This window comes from Sinocyclocheilus grahami, unplaced genomic scaffold, assembly GCF_001515645.1.
Source record: "Sinocyclocheilus grahami isolate Dianchi unplaced genomic scaffold, SAMN03320097.WGS_v1.1 scaffold54.1, whole genome shotgun sequence".
NCBI lineage: Eukaryota > Metazoa > Chordata > Actinopteri > Cypriniformes > Cyprinidae > Sinocyclocheilus > Sinocyclocheilus grahami.
Genome location: NW_015505233.1, coordinates 1,630,194 through 1,649,452, shown reverse-complemented (window position 1 = coordinate 1,649,452; position 19,259 = coordinate 1,630,194). Strand labels below are relative to the sequence as shown.

Genomic DNA, 19,259 nt, shown 5'->3' with positions numbered 1-19,259 from the left:
AGTCTCTGGTGAATACTGGAATGGACAGGCGCACAAAAGAGTGGAAGCCTAACTATCATTCTTACTGTGTGAATGAGACCAAAACATAGTCATCTCACAGGCACTGCATGTGATAAAGCGCTACTAGAAGAATCTCAACATTGCAACATGCTTACCTCTGATAGCGTTTCTGCCTCAAACACGTATCATTCAGCTTCAGATGAGCTTGACTCTGCAGGCCGGAGAGGTTCGATCCATTCAACTCAGAGACACGCTCAATATTCTGTAGGATCTATGATGGATCATTTGGGCTGCAAATCAATGACATGGTCAACACCTATCGATTGCAATGTTAGTTTTTTGAGTGTGCAGATTTCACTTGCGTCCCAAGTATAAAACTATGTGGAAAATAGCTTTATATTCTTTTGGAAGTCAAAATACACTCTTAAAAATAAAGGTGCTTCACGATGCCATAGAAGAACCTTTTTGTCTAAATGGTTTCATAAAGAACCTTTAACATCTGAAGAACCTTTCTGTTTGACAAAAGGTTCTTTGTGGCGAAAAAAGGTTCTTGAGATTACAAAAAGGTAATAAAGAGATGGTTCTTTAAAGAACCTTTGACTGAATGGTTCTTTGTGGAACTAAAAATGGTTCTTCTATGGCATCGCTTGAAGAACCTTTTGAAGCACCTTTATTTTTAAGAGTGTACATTGCCACTAAACCCCCCATTCAATTCAAAATTTAGCTGGTGCACAGCAGTTGTGTTTGTGGTGAAGTTCAGCACCAAGGACAGCAGATTCTCTCAGGCCTTTCTGTTGTCCGAAGTAAGTGCACCCAAAAGGAAAAAAAACACTCGCACATTTATTGATTAGGTTACACTTGCCCCACAAACAAAAGTGTTTCTAGGAGATTTAGTTTCATTGCACACTATTATAGAGGACAGTATATATTGTGAGGGGATAAATAGGAGAAAATGACATAAATTTGGGTCAAATTAGATTCATAGATGTAAAAAAAATGCTGAATTTCTGAATGGTCAAAGGTGAAAAGTTGAAAAAACTCTGGTGAGGTTCTTCAAATAAGGGTCCAGATGTAACACTTATTAAAATTAGAGTATTGTTTATGAAAAATTATTCAATAAATCAAATAACTAGATTATTGTGTTTTCAGATATTCTTGACCAGTGTTGGGGGGTAACTCATTACAAGTAACTCGAGTTACGTAATCAGAGTACTTTTTTCAAGTAACTAGTAAAGTAACGCATTACTTTTTAATTTACAAGAGAATATCTGAGTTACTTTTTCAAATAAGTAACGCAAGTTACTTTATTTTTTCCAATTTATTGACTGACAGCTCTCCTGTCCCCATGTTAAGAGAAATCAGAAGATGTTACTGTAGTTCTAAAATAAATATGAATATGCATTAATTCATCTCACTCACACAAAAAACACAGATTCAGTATTCCTCAAAATGAATAAAAATAATGCAACTCAGAATATGCAATAATTAAATGTTAAACAACACAAATATCCTTTATGTATTTAATCCCATTCTATTAACCAATGTCTTTGCTTCTGACCTTCGATGATCCAGTTCAACCGTACTAATAAGCACAAATTACTCTAGACAAACATCCGTGTGTCTTTTTTTATTGCTGAAGTGTGTTGCAATTTCTTCTTCAGCATTCTACTGTACAGACTTAAATTTACATTTCCCTTCAGCCTGTGGCTTATTCATTTCACTTTTGGTGTGGAAAGGCTTTTGTATTTGCCAAAAATAGAACTTTTTATTTTAAAAACAAACAAGCAAGCCCTGTCCAGATTTAAAAAGTAACGTAACGCATTACGTTCCATAAAAAGTAACCAAGTACCGTAATTAGTTACTTTTTTTATGGAGTAACGCAGTATTGTAATGCACTACTTTTAAAAGTAACTTTCCCCAACACTGTTCTTGACAATGCTGCAAAGCCTGCTAATTTCTAATAGCCTACACAAAACATTTAGCGATTTTCTTTTATACATAGGCCTATTGAAAACATTCACTCACATAATACGCGTTTCTTGCAGGTATTGTTGCGAAATGACATACTATACTTTCCGTTTTGAACGAGTCTCCTGGTAAGAGAGGATAACTGTAATCTTTAGAAGAAACGGCGCGTTTCTGAGGGGACTTCATCAAGTCAGCATGGATCCACTAATGTAAGCAAACAGAACACAGACATCTCGTAGACATTTCGTGTATAATATAAATGTATCAACCGCTTCAAAAAGAAACTCCAAGCTTTCTCTCAGATTTTACTACACCTTTAAATGGCGCGAGCCTCGCAGTAAGAGGAAGGCGGGGTCGCGCGGCGAGTGTGTGAAAATCTCGTGATTGTCCAACAGTATCTCTGAGCGCGCGGCTCTCTGTAACTGCAAGCGAGCACAGAACCGAGGTAAAACATCCTCACACAAGACCGTGAAAAAACGACGTTTAGCGGCGTGGACCAAACATATAGAGCCTGTTGGGAATGTAATGTGGATTATTACGCTTTGGGATATTTTTACGAAAACTGAGGTTAGTCTGTTTCTTTTTTCTTTTTGGTTACGGAATGATTGAAAGCTCGCCGGGATGTTTCAAGTTCATCACTTGCTTCGAGTATTTACACTTAACGTTAGTTGGCTTGTTTTTACATTGTAAATCACGGTTGTTGTTTTAATTTTATTTTCATTTCTGTGAACGCGGCGTGTTGCACTGAATCAAAATAAACGACATTCGCGTTGTTTGGTTGTAAAATACTAAACTATATTATCATTCAGGCCCACAACAGAAAAAACGAAAAGAGGTTTTACACACGCTGTCGAACTCTAAAAATACATTTACGAGTATTTATTCTTCAAGGATAGACGGTCGTCTTCTATACAGAGCTCAGTGTGGAAACAGTAACATATTTCTGTCAGAGTTTAGCGGTTTTCGAGACTAAATTTTAGGCACAAAAATAAATATGTACTGACTCTTTTTTTTTCTTTTTGTCAGCTGCCAGAAATATCACAGAATGTTTCGTTTATTTTCAGTAAGTTTGACAACATAGGCCTGTATTCTTGTAGTAAACACGAAAAAAGCACGCCTTTTCCTCAGTAAACATGTAACAAACAATTTCGCACTTTGCTCTCAAGATCTGTGGCTGTGAATAATGAATGAGTTCTCAGGTGTCTGTGGAGCCCATGATCAACTGCCACTCAGGATAAACAACACGCATGCCCACTGCAGGTTCCATCCTCATGAATGCACCTAGACATGGACTGGCCAAATACACAGGAACGCATATCCATGTTCTTTTTTTAGCGCGTGTGTGAAAATATATTAACACTTGCTACAAATGTATTTGGCTAAAATTAATTTTTAGGATGCACACATGCGGTGTACATAGCCTAATGCATTTTACTAGTATGATCTATTAGTGTACTACTTTATTCTGGATTTTATTAGACAAAATGTATAGGGACTTTTTAGCAGTCTTTTATTAAACATATATTTATATAAATAGTTCAAGGGTGGCTATTAACACTTTGCAGTGATTTAAGAATATTCACAAACCCTTATAAATGATTCGATATAAACATCTGTCTTATTGTCACGATAATTGAAATGTTAGAACTTTTTGCACGTTTGCACATAACATGCACATTCAGCTCTTTTTGTCTCGCTTTGAAGTGCTCAAGTGAGTACAGTGCATTATTAGAATATCTTAATTCGTTCTCATCAATGTGTAGCGGCTCAGTTAGAGCTCCTGGAATTCAATAGACTTTGGTAATAATTCAGTATAACACGCACTAGCGCGCTCACACACTCATTTTAAAGGTAGACGATTCAGGCTTATGCTTTTTAGTAGCCTACATTGAATGTTTTTGTTAAAATAATAATTGGGCTAGATACGTTGTATTTGTGTGTTAAACATTTTTGCCGAAATGTTAACACATCCACCCAGACAGTATCGTTTGTCCTGAAATTGTCGGGGTAGATAATATTTCCTGAGTGCGGCCTTGTCAAACACACACACACACACATTCATCGACTTATTTTTTTCACAGCTGACAGAAATGAAAATGAACACGTATGTCTGAGTTAAAATAATATATCATATATTTATTCGAGCGTGTTTAATTTCACCCTGTGGTGTTTTGTGACATCTTTTGTGTGAAATATGATGCAGTGTCCTCTCACCAAAATTATTTTGTCGGTCTGTTTATACATGTGCTCATTTATTTGTGAGACTGACGTGCCTTATTTTAGGTGACTGAATTGTGCATTAATAATTTGGATCAAAAGTGAGATTTCAGTGTATTCGAGCACATTTTGTGTGTATATTGTGCACCGTTTTAGACGGGTGAAACGAAGCGAAATGCTGTTTTAAAAACGAAATATTGGAGCACAAAACTATTCAAATTTAATGCTCCATATAAGCGATTTTTGCTTAAAAATATACATCTGTTTCAAATGTATTAAATCGCATTACACGTTAGCTAAAATTAAAATAAAAGGACATTTATTGTTTCCCTGTATTTTGTATCGTTTTGTTCTCACGGGTGTTGGTTATAATCTCCATTTAACCTATCAAGCCAAGACAGCTAAATGATTTGAATGCAACCAATGTATTTTTCCATAGAGATAAACGAATTAGAATAATTCACACTGATAATTCTAAAACTGAAAAATACACACACACATATATATATATATATATATATATATATATATATAGATATATATATATATATATGCACATATAAATGTATTAGATATTTAATGAACGCTATGTAAAATATAATATATATATTTTCGTTTTGTTTACCGAATATAATAAGAAACCCGTATAACACATTTCCCAATTTTGTAACGAATATCGTTCTGCCGCGTTAGATTTTTCTTTCTTTTTTTAATTCTTTAAAATCGCCTTTTTGTCTGTGTCGCATTGAAGAATATTTCCTATTGGCGTTGTGCAATGCTCAGTCTCCAAAACACTCATCGAATGTGCTCTGCCTTTCCAATACACCGCAGTGTGACGTGATCTTTCTGTCTTGATCAGAGCCCTATATAATGCACACACTCCACACCTTTACCACAGTGAAATTTGGTCATAAATCATATTCCTAATCCTCTGTTTCTGATTATGAGGGGTATTATAGTCAATCATGGCACAAGGATGGTGTGTTTTGGCAAGGTGATGTAATGCCGTAAATGACTGCTGCAGAACCACTCACAAGTCGCTGTTCCTCTGCAGTTGGTTGTTTAGGGGGTTGCTGGTGGTACCCGTGCCCACTCTGGGTCACTGGGGGGAGGCTATATGAGGCCAGGTAGGAGCCTCACGCCTCCCATTCGCCGGCTGGCAGCCCAGGAGGAGAGCACCGGACGCTGATGTCATCCATTTTGGCCCAGCTCTACCTCGCCCACTCCTCCGCTCCACCACACTGAGGCTCGACGGCAACCGTGTCACTTACGGAGCCGAGCTCGCTGAAATGGCGTGCACCTCCTCCCAAAGCCTCCATGATATCATCGGGCGCACTGGAGGACATTTTGTCGCAGCTCTTCTGGTGTAATGGCAGAGCATAATTGAGGCACCTGTGGTAAAACCCAGCTTTGTGTGTCTGATGAATGGTTGGACCTGCTGTCATTAACATGCCCCCCTTCCTCCATTACACCTCCTTCTCCTACTCGCCGTCTTTTTAAGCGGGATCCAAATGCAGGGGTTTTATTTTGTGGTGTCGTGTGCCGTTCCCAGTGGGGTGTGTCAATCACAAATCAATGAGGACAATGATGTGCTCAGTTTAGCCTTTTCACCTCTCTCCTCCTCTTTGCTACCCCTCGCCCGACAAAAAAAGAAAACGAGAAAGCACACATGCATATTTCGAGGTGTGGGAGCGAGCCAACGTGGAGTATCTGTTACAAGCACGCGGTCTCTCGCTCTTTTTCCCCTCTTCAGCTGCAGCAGGCAGAGCTCTGACGGCTCGGTTGAATCGCGTGGGCTGGAAGCACTATTGTCCTGCCGTACCTGCTGCCTACGCCTCTGGCAAGGACACGGGCAATATTAGATGTCTATTAGGTTACACCTCGCATGTTGCCATGTAATTGGAGCCTATTCATTTATGCACGTAGGGGACACATGTTAAGAGGAGCCGGAGCTGCGTTTTGCCTTCACAAAAGTCCTACTAATCTGTGCTGGTTTAAGGCCAAACGTCAGCATGGGAATCTTCTCTCATATTTGTAGAACAAAACAGGCCATTTTGTTTGTGCTTAAGGATGTGTTAAAAAAAGCCCTAATCCATAAAATAAACATTTCCGTTGCGTTTTTACTGCATCTTATGCAACATTCCTTTAAAAAAAAATAATAATAATAATAATGCACAATCATTTTAGATTATTCATTAGATTATTTAAAATTATTATTAATTATAGATCATCTTTATGCAATGTTTTTTTTTTTCAAAATGAAGGACCACACCTAAATTTTATATTTTTAAAGCAAAATATTATAGATTTTTAGACCTAGTGTTTAGATGACTATGGTGCTGGAAATGTGGGTTATGTGTCATGAGAATGTGTCGACATGCATATTATTGTTTTCATGCATTGTGCATCCTGCAGAAAGCCTTTTAATTTTCCACATCATCAGATAAACACGGACTCGCTGCTATTGAATGATAGCTGGAGCTGCCATGTGAATAATGCTGGTAATTTACACACTAGATGACCGATAACACACAAGAATCTTTTGGGTAAAATGCCTCTAAAATAGAAACTTTTAATTAGGCTTTATCAGGAGTTGCGTTTTACAAAATGATAAGAGACTTATTCAAATGCAGCTTTTCATGATAATATTTGTGAAAGTGTACTGAATTGTTTTGTTACATAATATATTTTTATGCTTTTGTGTTTTATGCATAAAAAAAAATCACACACTCGATAGACTGAGCCATTCGTGGATTCGTTTGTAATTTGATGCTTTTCTATTTTGACAGCTATTGTGTGCTAGACGGGGCAGAGTAACAGTATGGACTACATTACCCACAAGGCATCATGCAGTCTGCGCTGGTTTCCCTAAATACAGAAAGAGTCCGACCTGGAGGACCTGTCTGGATGATTAAAGTCTGAGGAGATTCCAGAAGAAAACAGCACCTCAGCAGACACGCAACACCTCATCTGCTCGTCTCCTCAAGTCGATCCATTCCAGGAAACGTGGAAGAAGTACTTTTATTGTCGCCTGACAGAGATTGGATTGTTGTGCAATGTCACTGGCCTTATGACTGTTATTTAAGACTGTTCTCCTCCTAACTCCCTCTCCTCTTTTAGGATATTGTTTGTTTGTCGCTGCGTTGAAGATCTCACCTCTTCTTTAGTATCTCTGGGCATACTGTGGGATGTACTTTGGATATACTGACCTTTGAACCAAAGCGAATTCAATGATTTCCTTCTGTTCAGGATAATAACCCCAAATCTCCAGCACTTTTACAATGAATTTCTTCAGATTCCCAGTCCAGTTGCAGCTGCTGATCAGTACTGTTCTTGGGCCCTGCTTGGGCCTGGAGTTTACAGGGTCGCAAGGCCAGTGGGCACGCTATCTCCGCTGGGACGCCAGCACCAGAAGTGACCTCAGCTTCCAGTTCAAAACAGACGTGTCCACCGCCTTAATCCTGTACTTTGACGATGGTGGCTTCTGCGACTTCCTGCAACTCATGGTGGTCGAAGGGAAGCTCCAGTTGCAGTTCGGCATCGACTGCGCCGAGAGCACAGTAGTATCGGACAAGCGAGTCAATGACAGCAGCTGGCATTCTGCCACCCTGAGCAGGTACAACCTGAGAACTGTGCTGGTTCTGGACGGACTGAGCAAATCGGGCGAGGTGCGGCCACAGAGGCAGTACATGAAGATCGTTAGTGACCTCTTCCTGGGCGGAGTCCCTCAAGATATTCGTATTTCTGTGCTCACTCTCCCGACAGTGAAGGATCTTCCGCCGTTTAAGGGAATTATCAGGGAACTGAAGTACAATAACAAAGAACCTATTCTGCTAAGCAGCCAGAGGGTCCGCATGGACATAGAGGGGATCTGCATGGAGAACCCATGCGAGAATGGAGGAACGTGCTCCGTTGTGGACGGGGAACCGCTTTGTGATTGTTCTAAGACGGAATACGTTGGCCGATTCTGCAACGAAGGTAAAACGGTTTATATTTTACAGCTTGATAAGAGCAAATGCAATATTGACTTTGTACTGTATATGCAATGTAAAATCTTTTCTCAAACGTTTATTGGCACCCATCTAATTATACTCGAAATAGTCAGTCTTAACTGCTGAAATGTGAATAATGTTTCCCAGAATCCTTCATGCTACTGAAGTTTGACTCTAAGGTTCAGGTTAATGGCGTCTCTTAGCTTGTCTACAGAGGTTGATCTGTTTTCTACATTGGCAGGCGTTTTTGTGCTGGGAATGTCTCGATAAGCTTCATAAGACCCTCCTATATTCCCCCATCGCTTCTTAAGGTCAATTGAAAGTGAATGTCATTGAAATGCACTACTAGCAAAACCTGCGTTTTTACCTCTGTAAAGCACTAAGCTGTTTGTCTCTGGCAAGCGTTTGTGTGTGTGTGTGTTAGCGTGCCCGGCTGAGGAGGTGGGTGTTAGGATGTTAAAGTGCATTTTTAGATCCCTTGGTTGTTTTTCTGAAGTGGCCATTTTAGTTTCTCTGGGGATTTGAGGAGGCCATTTCACAGCTCTGGGTTTTGTTGTTGCACCTCTTCAACAGAGAATGAATCAGAGACTGGGGATAATTGCCTATTTTAAACATGTCAATTGCAATTCTTTATAGCGTCATTACTGGTTTTCCTAGATAGAAAATTTTATGACCTTGGTTATCGAATGTGCTCATTTATACACTGATCTTCTGGTTTGCGCACATTTATTTTGTAAATATAATCATCATAACTAAACTAATTTTGTTATACCACAGAACGCAACTTTTGAGTTCTTCCCCATGAAACATGTTTTAGATCCTGGTAGATGATCCTGATGGTAATGAAAGGTACACCATGATTTCTTTTTTGAATATTTCTGTATCTTTTGATAATTTTTGCTTTAAAGATATCCTCTTTAATGCTTTCAATTCTAGCAAAAACAATATGGGCTATCTTTACCTGAGAAATAATGAATTTTAATTAGCTAGGAAACAATTACAGAAACTAATGTGTATATTTCCTGTCTTGATTAGGCCTAAACTTTTTTCCCCTTGTGACTGGAGTGTTTAAGCTGGGTGATTGATCGGTGATCAGTGCTCTGAGCCCTATGAGTTGTTACTCTCATTGTAGACACAACCACTCCTGCGATGCTCTCCTTAATTACACAATTACTGAATGTGATTAAAATGTTAAAGCCAGGATGCTATCTGCGTACTTGGGTATTTAATATAGAAGTGAATGTGTATGCATGTACGGCCTGTTTCAGAGCGCAAGAAAGAGAAAATGAGAGAAAGAGGGATGTGTAGAAGACCGGGCACTAGGGTTAAATTTATTGGTTGTAAAGAGAACAGAGTTTTGGGCTTGATTTACAGCCGTTGTTCCTCTCCATCTTGTTTGGCTGACTGGGTCCTGCAGTCCACTGATAGGGGCTAAAGCCAGACGTAAAAGCAGCTTTGATGGCTTTGAATGCTGGGAATCAGTTCAGCCGATCATAAAAGAATAAATAAACCATTTTTGGAGGCCATTATACTATACTGGTGCACAGGGGTAGCCTTAACTTAAAGGCTCTGTAAGACTACAGCTGAACTTCCTCTCCTGGCATCTCTAATCAAAACCAGTATTGTGAAATGACACATTAAAGGCTGAAATCAGTGTTTGATAACAACATTACGAAAATCCACTGAGCAATCTTAATTCCATCTTAACCTTGTGTCTTCAGGCTTTTGAAACATCTGTACGTGGGTAATAAATATCGGGTCGGAGCCATATGGCAAGCTGGTCCGAAGTGTTAAGCATTAGCCTTACGTACGTTTGACTGAATCCAATTGCCATAGCAGCGGCAGCAACAATCTGACACTCCTCTCGATATCCAGATGGCTAAAATGGCCTCGGAACTGTTTTGCGTTGCCGTGGCGTATGTTCCTCGCTCTGTGAAAATTGTGATAGCCGCTGCATCATTTGCGAAAGCGCGTAATCTTTTGGCGGATTAGAATAATAAACATTTGGCAGCCAAACAAACACTCAGTCTGTCTTCCCATGCGGATGGTCTCTGAATTGGTACGCTGAGGTTTATGTTTAAGCTGGCCACTCTTTACAAATCTCCTCATGTGTTATTTAATGTAAACAAAGCTAATTCAAAAGTGCATTATGAGGATATGTAGATCTTAGAGTTGTTTTTTTTAAGGATAAGACTCTCTAAACATTTTCTAGCTATGGTTTGCTTTTTTTGTATATAAGAGAACTGTTCTAAGTAATTGAACTTAACATTTTCACTTTTTGAACAAAAGTGTTCAGAAAATGCAAAAATTTAGTATTATGGTTAATTTAATATTTATTTTAGAAAATTATGCATAAAATGTTGAGAAACAGATTTTATTCAGATGACTCTTTATTGCAGAGATCATTACAATTTGGTGTGAATCCAGATTAAACTAGTAAACTTTTTGCTTTTGAGAAAACAAGGAAAAGATCTACTGATGTGCTACAACTAAACATACATTTTTGTTTCACCGCTGTTTCTGAGAAACTAGGTCATCATAGAAGGCTGACAGTGCATGTAGACATTCATATTCCAACCAGAACTTCAGTACAGGCCATCTCAAGAGCTGAACACATCAATCAAGTCACCATGGCTCTCACATCCTGAGTGTAACTCAGCATTCCCCGCTCTCCAATCACATCCTAATACTTTCCCCACCAGGTTAATGCATCTCATCAGAGGACTTAATGTCCTGTACCAGCCTTTAACAAGCACGGCAGACAGACACACACTTACACATTGGAACGTGTCCTGAAAATGAGTGACCGTGAGAGACAACATATTGCATTTTCAGCCAGTACAGACATCAACACATACAGGACTAAATTAATGTCTAATGTAGCTATAATTACTCTGCACTAAAAGCATTTCATGGAGGCAGACCCCATCAGGTTTTCCTTAATTTCCTGTATTAGCTGCAGTTTGTGTGCACTGGCAACAGATAAATTGGTTTTTCAGCCTGTCAGGCTCTGATACTAAAAAATCTACAGTAAAATCTTACATTCTTTAGAGTCATATGAAATAATTCATTGGAATAATCTGGATAATCTCAAAGTTGGCTAAATATTAATTAATAAAAATATTTTAAAAAGTATACCTAATAATAATTATAATGTCTATGTATATTTAAAAATATTTGGTTTATGTCATGTAATATATAATGCACATTTACAATTTATAAAAACAATATTGGTAATTAGGAAATACATTTACTTCTAAAGTGTTATTAATCTAAAGCTGTGTACACTATATATACAAAAAATAGATTTCTGTTTTAATAGTCAAATAAAAATTTTTTTTATTTTTTTTACATTTATTTTAAGATAATTTTCTGTTAACAGCTGAAGTTGAACACCATAATATCATCACTGCTAAAAATATCAAAGCTTAAGAATCACTGACCTCACTAATCGAGTAGTTTAGTGGTTCGGTATGTGCTATGTTTAGGCAAAAACTATACTGTCAAATAAAAATAAAGAAAATAAGAATAATCTATCTAACTTCAAGCAACAGCACAAATAAATACAATAGAGTAAAGATACAAATAAAATAAACAGTGATTTTCATATTTTTTTTATGTAGGTCTAACAAGTTTTCAGGTAGAAATTGAATAAAGTAATGAAGTGTTAAACAGCATTGCATATTTGACTATAAATTAAAGATGAATCTTTATTAAAGTTACAAAAGCTATTCAATCAAGAGCAGTGAGTGATTTCTTTGTTGCTGTTTGATTAATATTAAGAAAGTGCTGTCACTTTAAGAGAATGTTTTGTTTTTTTCCGTTTAAATTTTTCTGGACTCCTTTTTAATGGTTAAATTAAATTGTATTAATCAAAAAACATTTCTAATTAATTAAAATCATGAAACGTAAACAATTTAACATTTAATTTATCAAAAGTTTTACAAAAATTACATGTTTAGGGCCCTATGAAATGTAAATTTTTTCCAACCTTATGTTTTATTTAGGGATGCACCGATATGAAAATTTTGGCCGATACCGATATGGTGGCCGATATATCGTGCATCCCTAGTTTTATTGTTACCAAATTCTGTGTTTTAACATGACTAATTATTTTAAACAAATTTTAACAGCTTAACAGCTGAAGTTGAACACAATAATATCACCACTGGTAAAAATATCAAAGCTTAAGAATCACTGACCTCACTAATCGAGTAGTTGGATGTTCGGATGATCGTAAATCATCCCTATCCGGAACAGATTAGAGAAATCGTAGATTAGCTGTTTTTCATCACACAGAGCATTGCAATGCCCGTTTATCAATGTTGGATGCCCTTTGGTTTGGGAGACGACCAGAGTGCATTAATGAAATGAGTCAGCCCAGTGCTTCAGTGCCAAAGGCGGCCTGTGACGCAGAGAGAGAGAGAGCGAGTGTGTGTCTACAATGAGAGTAAACGCTACCAGGCTCTGAGTATGGAACAGTGCTTTAGACAAACATCAGCGTCCCATAAATCCACAACCCTCTCTAAAGGGAGCAGGTTCTGTTGCCTGTTTGGATTTATGACCCAGGCGTGGATGTGGGCTTTGGGAGTGTGTGTAAGACATGGAAGATGAACTAGACCTCTTAGATGTTGGTGTGTCATGTTGTTTCATACACCACAGATCTGATCCCCCCCCCCCCCCCCCCCCCCCCCTCCTCATATCCTAGGGAGAAGAGGGGGTGGATGGATGGATGCAAGGGGCATTTTAAGGGTTTCTATGTACATGCACAGGGCAGATGTCTGCTCAGTGCATGCTGGCAGGTGTGTCAGAGTTTGCATGATAGTTTTCATGCAAAGATAATGTGAGTGGGCTCTAATGGCTGCAATGTTTCTCTCCTCTTTTTTTTCTTTTTTCCATTGTGTCTTCTTTTCTGCAACACCATCAGAGGCCAACAGCATCCCAGGTGAGTTGATAATGTCCTTAAGGCTGAATTGAAGCTGTCTTTTATAGGCGGTGAAAGCATTAATGATGTAGAGTGCATATGTTATTCAAATATACAGTAATATAAACGTATATTTTCAAACATGCTATTGCTCTCTTTACCATAATGAAAAATACTTAATTGCCATGAAACCGAAGTTGAGAAAATTAAATATGCATGATTGAACTGTTCACAATAAGATCTATAATATGCATTTGGAAAAATTAGTTTAATCACTAAATTAATCATTAAAATCAATATACTTTGCCACATTTATATTAAACGACATACAATGCACAACACTGTAAAAATTCTTTTTAAAAGTTGTATTTTTTGCAAGGAAATACCATTTCAGTCTTTCTACATCAAAATTTCACATTTAGTTAAATGTGTTACTTTTCTTTATATTTCTTTGTAATTACTTGTCTAATTTAGTAGTTTCTGTTTGTAAATAATTTCTCAACCCTCTACATTGTGAGTAAATCACTCGCATATGCGACTAAATCTTCACTCTGGGCGACTAAATGATGTCTAATATTAGCCAATGGCTAATAAATTCTCCGATTTTACTCGCCAGTGTGGGAGTTGAAGGCTAAGTATAAGTTTAGCACAGATATATTTTCACTTGCCGAACACTCTGACTGAGCACTTCAGAGTTTCACTCTCCGTCAAGCGATCTGTGCTATTTTTCAGTTCATCTCAATGGATGCGCAGCTCACCTGTATTTGACGTACCGTAAACTTTAGTGTGAAGGCGCACGACTCGCCGTCGCTTTGTCTCACACACACGCAGAGAGATAGAGAGAATTGAAGTGCTACATGTAAACGATATTCTTTGTTGTATTTTCCTGTCAAAATAACAGCGTTCCTTTGGAATTCTTTCGCTTTTAAGAACTGCCGGGTTCTCCGGTAGTAGGCGGAACTAATGCGCAAACGGCAATCTCATTATCGTCCCTGTTTTGATTTCAGCAAATCAGTTCAAGCGAACGCGGCAACGCGCACAACCTGATTACAGTTCATGAATCCAGCAGCTCATTAATCCTTAGTGCGTTTTATATTGTTCTTATTAGTAGAATTCGTATCATTATTGTCTTATCAGTATTTTTGTTAGTTTTTTCCCAATTTTTTTTTTACAGAAACACTGAATGACCAAAAAAGCACCACCACCAGTCCGGCATATGCATTCATACATGGTTATCAAGTTTTAATTCTAATTACTAAAGTTCTATCATTAAATAATACTCGATTATCATATTATAATGCTTGACTGACTGATGTTTAGAGAGATACTTAAAAAAACTGCCATTTTACAAACATTTATTATATAGTCTGGCGAGTAAACAAAACAATTTACTAACCAATGGCGATTCAATTGCCAAGGTGTCCGTAGAGGGTTGTTTCTACACCAACTTTTGACTATAGATGACTATTCATAATGTATTTACATTTTTGTCACTTTACAATAAAAAAATTTAGCTGTCACATTAGATAAAACATCTAAATAAATAAAAATAAACAAGTTAAACCAATAATTTCCATGAAAATGCAAAAACAGAGACTTTTGTAATTACCACTTTGTGTCAGATTATTAAAACTTTAGATTACACTTTATTGTAAGGTGTTCTTGTTACAGTGTAATTTTGACCCTTGACCACAAAACCAGTCATAAGGGTCATTTTTTTAAAATTGAGATTTATACATCATGACATAATCTGAAAGCGGAATAAATAAGCTTTCCATTGATGTATGGTTTGTTATGATGACGATATTTAGCCGAGATACAACTATTTGAAAATCTGGAATCTTGAGGGTGCAAAAAAATCTAAATATTGAGAAAATCGCATTTAAAGTTGTCCAAATTAAGTTCTTAGCAATGCATATTACTAATCAAAAATTAAGTTTTTATATATTTACAGTAGGAAATTGACAAAATATCTTCATGGAACATGATCTTTACTTAATATCCTATTGATTTTTGGCATAAAAGAAAAATCTATAATTTTGACCCATACAATGTTTTTTTGGCTATTGCTAAAAATATACCCCAGCGACTTAAGACTGGTTTTGTGGTCCAGGGTCACAATTATACATTTAAGTACTGAGTAATATTAATTAACTACATGTATAGTTAGGGTTAGGATTTGGGTTACTTGCATGTAATTATGCATAATTAATTGTTATTATAATAGTAAATACATATAACCTGTGTAACAATGACACCTTAAAATATAAGTGTTAAAAATAAATAAGATGTTCATAACCCTTTTCTTTCTGCAAAGATTTAATGTCATCGTATGGTCTGATACATACCTACAAGATATTCTTTTCTTTGTGTCACTTTCTCTGTTTCTCAAAGGATTTGCACACATGATGATGGCGGATCAAGGTATGCCACACTCCTTCACTGGTATTCACTCTGTTGAGATTGATTATGCATGCTTGAATTGACTGAATTGCTGTGAACCTTGAATGCATAGATGCGAACTGTGCTTTGACCGTTTCTTCATATCTCTCCATGCTTACCTTCTGTGGATACTCTTTATCTCTCTGGTCCTTTTTCATCTCCTTTCTCAAGCCAAGGGCAAAGGTACAGAACCGTTTTCTTCCTCAAGTTGTGCTCTCTTGTGTTTACATCCTTGTTTTTAGTACTTATTTTTCTAATAGCTGTTAACCATGGGTGACTGGATCAAGAGTATAATTAAATGAGAGTTAATTGAAGACAAACACACAAAAGGTATTCTAACTGCAGTCTGAATGGTCTGAACTGTGGCGTCTGTCTCCCTGGTAGTCTTATCCCCAGTAGATATTTGTATCAGCTTCTAAAATGCTTAAACGGCACAGTATGACGCAGTCTCATGAGGGTTTATCTAGCTTGAGACCATGAATTACGCTTTATTTGCCATGCAGTGTTTGTTGTGGTTTTGATCTTGCATGTGAAGTTTTGAGAAATGTTGTGTGTTCAGCCAGGTGCCAGAATGACTTTCTCTGTGTTTTATTTTTTATTTTTTTTGAAAGAAGGAGAGAAAGAAAGAACTGTGATATTTCAGTCTGGCAGTACATGTGTGCTGTCATGTCATTTCATAACTGGCTTCTCTAGGGAGGCTTGTAGATGGGCCCGATTTAGCCTTGACTTGCTGCTGGGCAGAGCATCCCTGTGGAACGCTGTTGTACCACATGTCATCTTGCCGTCTCACCCGATCCAATATTTCAGCATGTCTCAGAGTGGCCAAATAACTTCATTCTTCAATAGACAAGGCCTGGAATTGGCTTGATTCTTTGCAGGTCCTCAATGCATCCACAAATGTGCAATCGTACACAGTATAGCTGTTTTATTTAAAAGTTCTCAGGTTTTTAGGGTGATTCTCTCAGCTTGGACACTTTTTTCCCCCACAATAGAAATTTTGGTGCATACCTGAGTACATTAAGCTTCTGAGTAGGATTGTTTTGTTGGCACAGCATATGTGAAAAATTGTATGCTTTGTTTTTTAGGGATTGATCAGTTCGTAATGGTCAATTCTGAAAGTATAATAAATGCAATTCTTTTTTTCAACTTCATTTTTATATATATATATATAGATAGATAGATACAGTACGTTCAGCCAGCTATGTCTGCTATAGGATACTTACCAAGACAGGCATTTTGACACAATTTTTGGGTGAATTTGTCCATTTAAACACTACTTCCAGTGTTTCCCCTAGGTTTATGGCTTGGGGGGGGGGGGGGGGGGGGGTAAAATTTTTTGTTGTGGGGGGGGGGGGGGGGGGGGGGGTACTTAAAACTTTTTTACTGTAGTCGCAATGTTATATGAATCATGAAAGCATATATACCCCCACTTTATTAGTATTTAAATAGTATATGTTTATGTTGAACTTTATTCTTGAACAGATGGCGCTGTATTATGCAGTATATAAAAAGTGTTTCTGTTGCTCATGAAAACGTTTCTGAAACGTCTGTGTATTTGACAAATATTGTATTTAATTCACTTAATCTGTGATAGAGTATGCAAACACCGCGTGAGCGTCACTAACGGGAGCAGAAATGTCCGGCTTGACGGCTCCGTTTTTCAACTCCGCTCTACACCCATCCTCTACTCTCGTTGATCGCCGTCTGTAGCCGTGCTTCAAGTCGAACGCACCTAACGAGTCTGCGCAGTGAACATACCAGTACGCCATGACGCACACCACAATTTCATCAAGATGGCGGAGAAAAAATTTACATCTTGTTTTAACCACGGGCACAAAAGTTATACCACAATTCATGCACAGTCATGTCAACCAGATACTGAGAGAGAGAGACAGTGCATCATCGTGTCATGTGTGCTGGGATGCAGTATTTTGCACTTGTGTGTTGACTGAAATAAGTTTGTATGAATAAAGTTTTTGTTTTTGGAGAATCATAATATCTCTTATCTGTTGTATTTGAGCAGGACAGGGATGCACTTTGGTGACATATAAAACAAATTCCCAACATTGTGTCTTTTGTGTCTTTCCATCATGTTTGATGTGCTTGCAGATCACAAGCATTTCCTAATTTCACTTCAGAATTTTTTGTTATACTTAATCTTTTGTTATATTTTTTATACTGTCATCATTTGTAAAGTGTATATATACTGTATATATATATATTTCCTTTCCTTTATCTTTACCAAATTTACCTGTATTTACTTTGTTTTCATATTTGGCGACATTTTGTGAAAAAATTGAGACTTTTGAGGGAGGTTCTAGAGATTTTCTGAGGGAGGGGTTTGGCAACACTGGGGGAAACACTGACTTCAGAGAAAGCTTAATATTTGCGTGCATTCTGAGGCATGGGTTTGCTTGCTTCAGATGTTTAAATGATTTAAACAGCCATTCAGATTTGTGTATTTGCTATGATGTTCATCACAGTGCCAAATACTTAAATATTTATACTTAATAGGCTATTTATTTTCAAACTTTTTTTACATTTTAATCTGGACTACAACATGCCCTAGATATTGTTTGAAAGTGTTTTGATTCTTTATTGTTCGGTCACACTTTACATTAGGGCTTCATTAGTTAACATTATTTAATTCATTAGTTAACATAAACTGCCAATGAAAAATTATTCAGAACATTCATTAATCTTAGGTAATTACAATATTTAATAACAGGTTGTTAAAATCGAAAGTTGCAACTGTGTTATTTAATGAGCTAACATGAACAAAGACTTGTATTTTTTTAAGCAAAGATTAATAACTTCTGTAGCAAATGTAGCTATTGCTCATTGTGAATGTTAATGCATTAACTAAGGTTAACTAATGAGGTCTTATTGTAAAGTGATACCTATTGGTCTTTATAGTTCTTTTGCACTTTAATCTGTGTACAACTTTTAACTTTATACATTTTTCTGTATTGCTTTATTGCATTTAAATGTTCAGTTATTTTTGTTATAAGAAAAAAGTTATTAAACCTGTTATACTGTATTATGACAGCACTTTTTTTTTAAACTAAATTTCAATATCGTGTTAATACCGTATACCGTGATAAAAGCATTAGCAATTAATCACAACATGAAAATTTGATACCGGCATATCCCTAACCCAAAGTCATTGGACATTAGGACTAAAATAAATCCAGGCATATGCTGCAATTCCACTTGCCAACCTAGTTTCTTTCCTCAACCCTATTTAAGTGCTAAGTCAGAGCCCAGTCAGCGAGAACCTGGCAGACCGACAATACCATATAGCCAGTCAGATGCATTAGCACGTATTTGCCTGCGTTGCATTAAAAGCGTTTGTATTGTAGTGCTGTCTCCAACACTGTCTGTCTCTCCCGCTACCGCCCTGCGTTAAATCACTCTGCTAGACGGAGGGACATTATTACAAATCAGCCTGGCTGTACGCCCAAGTTAAGATGACAAGGGCTTCCATTTAGGAGCCCATTTGCATCTCTGCCATGCTGAGCGATTCTACAAAATGTTTAATTTATCTGCATTTGTTTCTATCGCTGCATCTTTTCCTTTCACCTGTCATCACAGCTCGAGTTTGTACAGCACGTAAATCTCTAATTTTTTAACCTTTCCTTTAGAAATCTCTTGCAGTTAAACCTTAGGAAGGTTCCTAATTGTTGTGCTTTGTAATATTTGACAGTGTTGTGTCT

The 19,259-nt window shown here is 37.3% G+C and overlaps 1 protein-coding gene across 2 annotated transcripts in view; it reads left to right on the top strand.

Moving 5' to 3' along the window:
* The first annotated feature begins 2,362 nt into the window (after positions 1 to 2,362).
* The window catches only part of nrxn3a (neurexin 3a), a 316,731-nt gene continuing 299,834 nt past the window's right edge, over positions 2,363 to 19,259 (top strand). For both annotated transcript variants that reach the window (XM_016269700.1, XM_016269699.1), the window contains exons 1-5: positions 2,363 to 2,535; positions 6,975 to 8,163; positions 13,105 to 13,122; positions 15,496 to 15,525; positions 15,715 to 15,726. In XM_016269700.1, the coding sequence (XP_016125186.1) occupies positions 7,467 to 8,163; positions 13,105 to 13,122; positions 15,496 to 15,525; positions 15,715 to 15,726 (757 nt within the window). In that variant the 5' untranslated portion in view covers positions 2,363 to 2,535; positions 6,975 to 7,466. The remainder of the gene's footprint in view (positions 2,536 to 6,974; positions 8,164 to 13,104; positions 13,123 to 15,495; positions 15,526 to 15,714; positions 15,727 to 19,259) is intronic.